Source organism: Gallus gallus, chromosome 3 (genome assembly GCF_016699485.2).
Source record: "Gallus gallus isolate bGalGal1 chromosome 3, bGalGal1.mat.broiler.GRCg7b, whole genome shotgun sequence".
Classification (NCBI taxonomy): domain Eukaryota; kingdom Metazoa; phylum Chordata; class Aves; order Galliformes; family Phasianidae; genus Gallus; species Gallus gallus.
Window position 1 is genome coordinate 8,831,143 of NC_052534.1, and position 10,077 is coordinate 8,841,219.

Consider the following 10,077-nt stretch of genomic DNA (forward strand, 5'->3'; position numbering starts at 1 on the left):
CATTTTTGATGCATGATAGAACCAGTAATGTGTTTGTAGCATTTAAATTGTAATAGGCCTGAGCTATAATTATGCTTTAATAAGTGCAAACCACAACTAGCCTACACTGTACTGCCTCATAAGCATTCAGCTATTTGATAAGAGGTATCTCCAGCTGTTGATAAAACTGTCCTATTTGTAAGCAGTGAGCAAGACCCTACCTTGAGAGCTGTACAACTAGGAATGTTTAGTTAGAACAGAAATTGAATAATGGAATGTATTCCCTCCTCCCCTCCCCCCCCCTCCCCCAGACACTGACTGGGATGTCTCTGTATGAAGAAATTTCAATACTTGCATCGTTTTACCCTTTTTAAACATATGCCTGCTCCACTGGCTTGGATTCTATGGAGAAGCTTCCCTCAGAATAACCTGGAAAGAGATTAAAATTCATGCTATTGAGGATGGTCCCCTATTCCCAAGGCTTTGCTGGGGAACAACATCATGGAGAGCAATTCCCTCTGTTTCTAAGATACTGAGCAATGCCAATACACATAAACAACAACTTCATTCTATTTGGAAAGCTGAGGAAATAAAGATAACGAAATCTGCATTAGTTCTGCAAATTGGGGCGAAATCAAATGCTGAAAGCAATACAATGCACCTATCTTTTCACTGCAGTTATGGTACGGCTTCCTATTGCTGATCGTTCAGCCAGCACGAAATGAGTCACCCCAAAAGGTCAAAATACACTGATTCAGGCTTCCTCAGGCCACACAACTATCCTAAGTCTGTTCCATCTTCAGAGACTGAAGGTGGTGGCTTTGTAAAAGACCTGTCCAGAGTTTGGAGGCAGTTTGGAGGTGGTGGAACTCCTCATCTTGGGGGGGGGGAAGAAAATTCTGGAAGGGTCTCAAGCAGGCTCTACCGAGCCCCAGAGAATGCTCATTTAGCTGGGACCCATAGGAGACAGCTCCCGTTTGAATTCAGCAGAGCCCTGTAGACCACAGTGAATACAAAACCCAGGGTGCAGCACAAACACAGCTGTGCAGAGACACGATCACAGAGATAGCTTACTTTTCAGAACACACAAAGGTTCTAAACAGTTTCATTATCCGAGGTCTGCACCTAAAAAGGAGTGGCAACGTGTTTGTATTGTACAGCCAATGTAAACACGGGCAGGAGGAAGTTTCGACTGTCTTTGGAAATTTCATTGATTTCTCACAAATGCAGCACGTCATTCTGGTTTTCTCTTTCACTAAAACCACTTGGTTTCCAGGACACTGCTATATCTTTCTGAAAGATCCAGGTGCTTGTTTGTTTTTTAATCGAATAAACTAATACATTATAAAAAAAACACATCTATCAGAAAACGCTTTCGGTATTCCCTGCCTACCTTTTGTCTTACGCTTTGGCATCACTGTCACAGTTTGGAAAGCAATTCTAAAAGCAGCCTTTCCTCCTCTACTTTCACACTGCCCACCATTTTGTGTTCTGAGATGCTGACTGCACTTTCTGGATGAGGAAAGCTCATACCCTGGTGCCAGGGCAGCCCCCTCCAGAGCAGGCCTAAAGCAGAGTGACCCAGAGCGGAGTTTACCACACTGTCTTTGAAATACACGTGTAGAAGAAGAAGATCCTTAATAAAGTGGGCTCTATGACCAAACTAGAATAGTTTGGGTCTTTGTTTTCTTTTCTTTTCTTTTTTTTTTTTTTTTTTCCCTGAGGGATTATCAGGATCTCTGTTAAGGGCTTCGGTGTTTATGGAACAGTTTATTGGATCTGAGCAACACTGATCCTCAACTCCTCAGCCTGCGGGAGGACGACCACAGAGGGGACCCCGAACACCCCCTGAGCGCTGACAACAGGGCAGGGCACGTCGGCCATGAGATGAGGGCAGACGCAGTGGCGATGTGCGGGGCTGTCTCTCAGTGACTCTCTCTGCCCGCCGGCGGGGGTGGCCGTCCCCTTCCGACGCCCCCGGGCCGCGCAGTTTCACCCCCTCTTCCTCAGCACCGACCGCGCCTCGGGTCGCTCCCACCACCCATCCGGGCTCGTTTCCCTGCCGGGCCGCCGGAAGAAGCTATATTTGGGCCGGAGAAGGGAAGGTAGGTGAGATCGGGCCCGCCCTGCTCTCTCTAGTTTCGCCCAGGTGCGGGGGGAGGAGGAGGCGGTTTAACAGCGCTCGCAGTCCGAGAGGCGGTGCCGCCGCCCCCCGCCCGTCCCAGGTGTAACCGGAGCCGGCAGGGCGCGGCGCACCACCACCTGCCCGACCTGTCGGGCGGCTCACACCGGGTCCCGCCGCGCACGCAGCGCTCGCTCTCCCCAGCCCGCTCCTCGGAAGCCTTTCCCCGGCAGCCTTTCCCCGGCCCCTCCGCGCCGCGAAGCGATGGAGCTGCTCCGCGGGGCCGCGCTCCTGCTGCTGCTCTGCGCCGCTGCCTGCGCTCAGGACTGTGAGTGTCCGCGTTCCTCCGGTCCGCCCGCACCGCGACCCCCTCCGTCCCTATGGAGAGACCCCTGCAGCGCCACAAAATGGCGCCCCCTCTCCGCCGGGCCGGGGGGCGGCGGCGCTCGGCGGCCGCGCTTTACTCTCCTGCTGGGGGCTGCGGCTGCTGCCCTGTCCTTGGGGCGGCCCGGCTCGAACGGCCGGGCGATGGGCGGGAGGGGTCCTGGGGGGAGCGGTGCTTCGGGCAGAGAGCCGTCGCGCTTCAGGGACCGAGGGGCGGCTGCTCGGCCCTTCCCCTCCGGCCTCGCCCTCGGGAGAGCCGCGCTCATGGCCGCTCGTCTCTTGCAGCGTGCACCTGCACAAAGAACAAGCGCGTCACCAACTGCAGGCTGATCGACAACGTCTGCCACTGCAACTCCATCGGCTCCAGCGTGTCCGTCAACTGCGAGATCTGTGAGTAAAGCCCGCTGCTCTGAACCTCCCGGCTGCGCTCGAGGGGAGATGTAAAAATGGGCAGTGCGCTCCTGGCAGATAACAGAGCGAGGGGAGGAAGGGCTCTCCCAGGCCTCCCACGCCAACCGAGTGGCGATGGAGCCTTTCTGATTCTGACTGTGTGACTCGCACGGATACTCCTTAACGCTTCATCCCTAATGGCAACGGTGTCTCAAGGGCTGATTCTTGGCTTCCTTCTAAGTACTCATCCCAACTTCTCCCTCAAACCTAGAGCTTCTGTACCAGAACCTTACTCTTAGTTTGAGGTAGCCTAGAGTTCGTCGACGTTTGCTTTCAGATACCCCCGCTGTGTTGATGTTATTCACCGCCTACATCTTGGGCGCCTGCTCTTCCTTGTAATGGCGTCGGGTGCCGTCGCGTCTGTTGTAACCTTGTGCTTTCCCAGCCTGAGAGCTTTGTTCCGAACACTCGTGGTGTGCTGTTGTGTAACGTGACTTTCTGGTTATTTTTAGTGACTTCCAAGTGCCTGTTGATGAAAGCTGAAATGGCAAACACGAAATCGGGCCGCCGTGAGAAACCCAAAGATGCGCTTCAGGATACCGATGGTCTTTACGATCCTGAATGTGAAAATAATGGTCTCTTCAAGGCAAAGCAGTGCAATGGAACCACCTGTTGGTGTGTGAACACGGCTGGTGTTAGGAGAACTGACAAGCATGACACAGACTTGAAATGCAATCAATTAGTCAGGACGACGTAAGTCTTCTCAACAGGGTGTGCTGTAACCTGAAAACGTTCCTGTATTTGGATCAGCCTTATGGGGGTTTGTCGGTATGAATAACGCCCTAGGACTGAACATGGAGCAATAAGTACCTGTCACTTTTTTCTTTGGAAACAACAGGGAGGAGGGGAAGGTGTTTAATTTTTGTCCTCACTGTGTTTTTTTTTTCCTCTTGTGGGATTAGAAACAGTAGTGTGCACTGTTACATACGTTTCTTTTAAGAATATTAACTGTATTTACCACCTACTGCAGGTGGATCATCATTGAAATGAGGCATGCTGAGAGAAAAACTCCTCTGAACGCTGAGTCTTTAACAAGGTAAGTGATATTTTCGCAAGACCTTCAAATCTGCATGTACTATCAGATATCTAATGTACTTCTAAACAGTTGTGTGCTTAAAAGCATTGTCAAACGTGTGAGCTCATTTGTTTATGAGACATCTTGGTTGTGGCTTATGAAAGTCCTTAAAACATGATTTGCAATGTTAATTAATTTTCTCTTGGAAACTGCTTCTGATATAGGAAGAAGTAGAAGGTAGGTAACAAGGAGAAACTCAAAACATTTAACTGGCAAAGATGTGGAAGGAACTGTTAAGAAGTAGCAAGAGACAAAACAGCAGGCTAGCTATACTGATTTAAAATCCTACCTCTTTGTCAAAGGTCATAAGGCAAGAAAAGTGAGTTTCTAGCTGTGAGATTTATTTTGCTTATTGGGGAGAAAAAATCCTACTGCATAGCTCCTCCTCCTGTGAACTCTGAAAACTGTTAGGTCTTCTGCTCTTTGCCAGTACAATAATAGTTTATTTTTCCAGAAGTGCAACTTCACTTTTGGGTATTAACAGAACTCTGTTGTGCTGGGTCTGGCTGTGTTGGAGTTAACTTTTTTTTCAAAGCAGAAGTGACCAAAACAGTATTGATAAGCACCAGTGTTTGAGCTGTTGCCGAACAGTGCTTACATAGTGTCAAGGTCTTTGTCTCTCTCTGCTGCCCTGGTGAGTAGGTTGGGGACGGGCAGGAGGCTGGAGGTGACCCATCCGAGGCAGCTGACTTGATCAGAGATACCCCAGGTCATAAAATGTCATACTTGGCAATAAATCAGGGTTGGGAGTGGTTCCAAAGTAGCAATTGCTTGGAGACTGGCTGGGGATTTTTCTTTTTCCCTCTCCTTCCTCCTTTTCATTTTGCATTAACAAACTGTCATGACCCATAAAGGTTTTTCTTCTTGCCTTGACTTCTCTCCCATGCTTCTAGTAGGGAGAAAGTGAGTCTGGGCTGGAGCTTAGCTGCCAGCTAAGGTCAGCCTGCCATAGACACGCTGCAGGAGGAAAAAAATGTACTAGTCTTCCCTACTTCTGAAAAATAGTTGTGTATAATTGTCCTTTGCTTTTAATGACGGTTATGGTTTTAATATCCTTGCAGATATCTTAAGGATACAATTACCAGTCGTTACATGTTGGATGGACGCTATATAAGTGGTGTTGTGGTAAGAGGCACATAACCTTTAGTGAAATATTCACAACAAAAAAAGAATGTTGTTTACTTTGAAAACGTGAACGTACTACAGCATGTTATTTTGAAAGTCTACGATAAAACAGTATTGCTTTACTGAGCACCAGTAAATAGCTGTATCTGAAATTCAATATTGAAAAGTTGCATGTCTGTCTGCTTAGCCTGTATATGAATGATTTTTCACCAAAAACATGGAATTTGAGTTGTACTATAAAAACTTTGCTTGAGAAGTACCGTAAACTTGATTTAGAATGTGACCTCATGAATTCGATCTTCATTTGTAATATTTTGCTGTGTATTTAAATGGTTGGATCTAAATTAGCTCTTTTTCAATGGTGTGGGTTATTTTTTTTTTTTTCAGTATGAAAACCCCACTATTACTATTGATTTGAAGCAAAATTCCTCAGACAAAACCCCTGGAGATGTGGATATAACTGATGTGGCCTACTACTTTGAAAAAGATGTAAGTGTCATGGGTGAAGCCTTCCAAAGACTAAATGTGTATTGCATTATGTTCAGTAGCCTTACTGTGTGCTGGCTAATGCAAGATAAATTGTTGCAATGCCTAGATGTCTATTGCCAGCTGAACTAGCAAGCCTTCTTGCTGTCTGTCCTTAGGTAAAAGATGACTCCATCTTTCTTAACAACAAGCTAAACATGAATATCGATAACGAAGAGCTGAAGTTTGACAACATGATGGTCTACTATGTTGATGAAGTACCACCAGAGTTTTCCATGAAATCCCTGACTGCTGGTGTTATTGCTGTCATTGTTATCGTAGTACTAGCAATAGTTGCTGGAATTATTGGTCTGGTAAGTTCTAAAAAGCTGCCAGGGTAACAGTGAAATTTGGGAAATAATGCTCCAGGGTAATGGGACTCTCAATAGGAGGTTTTCCTTTGTAAACTAGAACTCTTACTATTTTGTTTTTGAGGGAGAAGTGATGGAAAGATGCGCTGTTTTGACAAAAGGGTGTTGTATGGAAAGTGAGGTTTTGGAAAAAGCACATAAGGTTGAGGAAGTTACTTGTCTTGCCTGCTGGTTTAAAGTAGCCAAGTGAGACAGCCTCTCCTCCCTCACCTCTGGGAGGACAGGGAATGGATGGCTTCAGGTTCAGAGTTGCAACCAGATAAAGTTGCATCTAAACCAAGACTTAAAATCAAACTTCACTATTAACCTGTCCTTTCCTTATAGGTTCTCTCAAGAAGGAGGAAAGGGAAGTACGTGAAAGCAGAGGTAATTTTTGTTGGTTGTGTCTGGGGAAATTGGGCAGGTTGGCTAGAATCCAAATGTAGTCAAAAGTTCTGGCGTAGGTTAAAAGCTTGCATGAGGTGCTGCAGGTATTTTCAAGTAGAGCATGAAAGCACTGAAATTCTGCAACCAAGCTTTCATCTCTATAGTCCACCGTGTATTTTCTGCAGTAGCTTCAGAGGCAATTGGCGATTTGCATTTCCTAGGATTTGGGGGGGGCGGCTGTACTGGAGTCAAGTACCGTTTTACATATCTATAGCAAGGGCTGTGCAATCCACAGGAAGCACTGTTAGTCCTGTTTCATTACCGACGTCGTTGCTTGAGGTATTTGCATGAGCCTTACAGTTCCTACTGAATGGAACGATGCTATTGTACGTTGCTTCAGCTCCAAGTGCTGAGTATTTATATAGGAATCCAAATGCTGTAACTGAATAGTGAAGCTGACAGTGTTATCTCTTTACCCACTCACCCCCAGATGAAAGAAATGAATGAAATGCATAGAGGACTGAACGCATAACTGAAATCAGCTGAAGACAGAGTGTGATTCAGAGAAGAAGATGATGGAAACACGGGAGGCATGGATCTTAACTCTTGAAAGATTCTTTCTGAAGGGGAGTCAGTTGTGCTTGCTTAATGATTGTTAAAGCCTACACCAAAACAAAGCCTAGACAAAAACGAAGCCTAGACCGGCAACCATGATACTTCTTTTGTTATTTGTTGCGAGTTAAATGCCCCATTTTTACTCTAGTCCAACTATCACTCCCTGATTTTTGTAATGAGATGTGCTGACAACTGCTGCTAACTAGGCATAAATGTTTAAATAGTTCTTTTAGTCCTGTGGGAGGTTTTTTTTAAAAAAATGATGATTTTCACAGCCATGTCACAATGACTATTTGGCTCGTGTATAATGGAACATGGCTTTGTTTTTATGGCAATTTGTACATATTTGAACTACCTGTAACTTTTTTTTATGACAAAACAATAAAACTTTGAAACGGGCTTCTCCTTCTTTCATGTTGGAATGGTGATCTGTAAACTATCAATCTGCCAACTTCAGTAGTTTAGTACTTCAAGCAGTCATAGCATAGGTAAAGATACTCTAGAAATACAAATAAGTTTGTATTGGCTATCTACTCTCTTAGTAGCTTGATTTATATATATATATTTTTTCCCTTAATACTGAAATTTATGCTTTATTTTCAACTCTTAATGCCTAACAAGAGTAAAATGGTAATATGGATTGTTTGTATAAGAAGAAAAAATAAACGTGCTGTAAAAAGAGCAGTTTCAGGAACATATAGACTACTTCAAATTGCTACCAAGTATTTATTACAAAACAACGCTTAACCACTGGTAGGTTTGGGAGTGGGTAGAAGAGCCATTGTGAAGTTGCTGCACAGTTAAACTGTTTTTGCTTTTATTACTGTTTACTGTCACTGAGGGTGACCGAACTTAGCAAACTATATGGAGCATAGTGTGAAGAAGCTTGTTTTGGCAGTCAGTAATGCATATAATGTATACTAGCTATCAGGTAAATGTGTGTAGTCCATCCAGCATCTGAATTATACAGGAGATGCTGTAACTCCTGTTGCCAAAGAAATAATGAGATACAAGATAAGGAACTGAATGACAAATCTGATTACTAATGTAGTTTGTTTTGACTCCCCCTCCCTAAAACAGGAAAAGTATGCTAAGCTAGTGTGAGACTGCTACCTGTGTGCTGCGCTCATAAATGAGGTACATACCCTATGTGTCCCCAAAATAGGAAAGTTGCTGGGTTGTGTTGACCCTACTTATGATGTCATAGGTCACCAGCATACCTTCTGCTTTTAAATAACACGTTAGCTATCATAAGGTTAAGTTATGGTGCTGGATGTTGACACTTGGGCTTGTTACTAGCAGCATCTGCTCCTTTGGCTCTTCTGACTTGTGCTATGAACTTAGGTGTCTGCGTACCAAATCTGGGTAAGTGCAGGCACTGGTGTCAGTTGCTCTGTTGAGCAAAAATCCTGCTGTAGGGAATTTGCTGGAGTATCTTGCAGCCTTTCATTTGTGCTTGTCGCTGACAACTCTTGTGTTGGCAGCGAGACTGTCCTCTATACCCTTTCTGCCTAGGTGTGCAGTTACGCTGCTGAGCTATGTTAAATCTCATGTAATTCTATATGCTGTTAAATGATGGTTGGCTTTTCAGTAAGGCTGTCTATATTACTGAGTTAATGTTAGTTTGTTGCACTGTGTGCGCACACGTGCACCACTCACAAAATTTACTGGTGATAGATTGATATATACTGATTATATTTGAATACTAATTAACTGTTGGTAAAACAGCCTTTCTTTTTCTTCTGAGTGGTTAAGGAGCATCCATCTCCTTAATTGAAAACAAAATTTTTCTATGTATGCTAGTTATGCATAAGAAGGACACTAAGTTAGTGAAGGTTGAGATTAGCATCCGTTTCCTATCCACTGCGTGTTTAACAGTTACACTCACCTTCTCATTCCCATCTATCCTGGGATGCCAAAGAAGCGTTCTGCAAGCAACAGCATGACGAAGCAACCACAGCTCCTAACAGGTTGATGGTCTGTACCCAGATCTGTGCTGGTCAGCCAGGGCACGGGACAGAAGAGGGAAATAAAATGGCAGCAGCTCAGCAGAAAGGTGATCGATCCGGTGAAACGTTGAGCAGCTGTTGCAGCAGAAAGGACTGTGCTCACCACGAAGAACGTTAGCGGCAGGTTTGGGCAGTGGCATTCTGTAAGAGGGAGATTGCAGGTCAGTCGAGTTGCCTTGAGCAAACTGCTGAAAGAGAAGGTGTAACCAGCCTGGAGTGAGAATAAACTTTAACAGGCAGCAATTACCCTTAACAGGTATTTCTCTCTTCTGAAGGTGGTAATGAGGTCCCTTGAGCCCACCTCCCCTCCAAATGTTTATAGAAGGATGCTTATTTACTTCTTATGCTTTCATCTGCTTTATCTGTAGTTATCAGTGAGTACAAAGAGAAGTAATCCCATCTATTTCGGTCAGACTTGGTTTTAACACCTCCCTGGGTGAGGCTACCCGGTGCTCTGAATGCCCTGCAGAAGGCTATGCGTTTCAATGATAGTTATTAAGGCCTAATTTTTCTACACGAGCACAGCCCGAGGCAAATGATTTTGGTGGACGGGGATATCAGAGTCGGTGGTTTAAAATAAGCTCTGGGAAAGTACGCCTGTTTGTAGTAAAAATGAATCCAACTGCCCCTCCAGAAAGGCGTTTGAGGAGCGAACAGGAAGATTTAAGGCTATTAAAAGCCATAAAGGTTCTGCTCTAACCCTACGTGAGGCCTCTTCGTGACAAGAATCAGCCATGTTCCTTTTTCGAGCGCATTGGCAGAAGGGCTTTGAAGGCCTTTTCTGGACAGTACGTAACAGGAATGCATTGAGCGGCAAACAGAAGCGATGCCACCACGTTTATAACCGAAAGTGGCTCTCCGATAGTCTCGTTCACCGAAACGCAGCAGTCATCTGTATCATAAGCAGATGAAGACCAGGCGGGACGGGAGGACAGACGGGCAGCCCCGAGTGCCCGCTAGGCCGCGCTAAGCGCCGCGCCAGCCCGCCCCAGGAGCTGTGAGACCGCCGTCCCCTCAGCGCCGCCTCACTCCGCGCGCGGGGGGCGGGCGGCCGTG

General features: G+C 45.6%; 1 protein-coding gene across 2 annotated transcripts; it reads left to right on the forward strand.

Moving 5' to 3' along the window:
• Window positions 1-2,236: 2,236 nt before the first annotated feature.
• On the forward strand, window positions 2,237-7,411 carry EPCAM (epithelial cell adhesion molecule). 2 transcript variants are annotated; one of them, NM_001012564.2, is made up of 9 exons: window positions 2,237-2,429; window positions 2,771-2,875; window positions 3,388-3,628; window positions 3,906-3,971; window positions 5,072-5,135; window positions 5,523-5,624; window positions 5,780-5,974; window positions 6,356-6,397; window positions 6,888-7,411. In NM_001012564.2, exons 1-9 carry the CDS (start codon window positions 2,366-2,368, stop codon window positions 6,927-6,929), a joined length of 921 nt encoding a protein of 306 aa, NP_001012582.2. In that variant the 5' UTR covers window positions 2,237-2,365; the 3' UTR covers window positions 6,930-7,411. The 2 variants fall into 2 exon arrangements, with proteins under 2 accessions (NP_001012582.2, XP_046794681.1); XM_046938725.1 differs by lacking the exon at window positions 2,237-2,429 and having other exon boundaries at window positions 2,494-2,875.
• The last annotated feature ends 2,666 nt before the right edge of the window (window positions 7,412-10,077 follow it).

Bases quoted from the DNA above. Each gene is read 5' to 3' on its own strand.
- EPCAM (XM_046938725.1), top strand. From the start codon at position 2,509: ATGGCGCCCCCTCTCCGCCGGGCCGGGGGGCGGCGGCGCTCGGCGGCC. The intron at 2,876-3,387 runs GTGAGTAAAGCC...GGTTATTTTTAG, and splicing joins GTCCGTCAACTGCGAGATCT to TGACTTCCAAGTGCCTGTTG. The intron at 6,398-6,887 runs GTAATTTTTGTT...ACTCACCCCCAG, and splicing joins GGAAGTACGTGAAAGCAGAG to ATGAAAGAAATGAATGAAAT.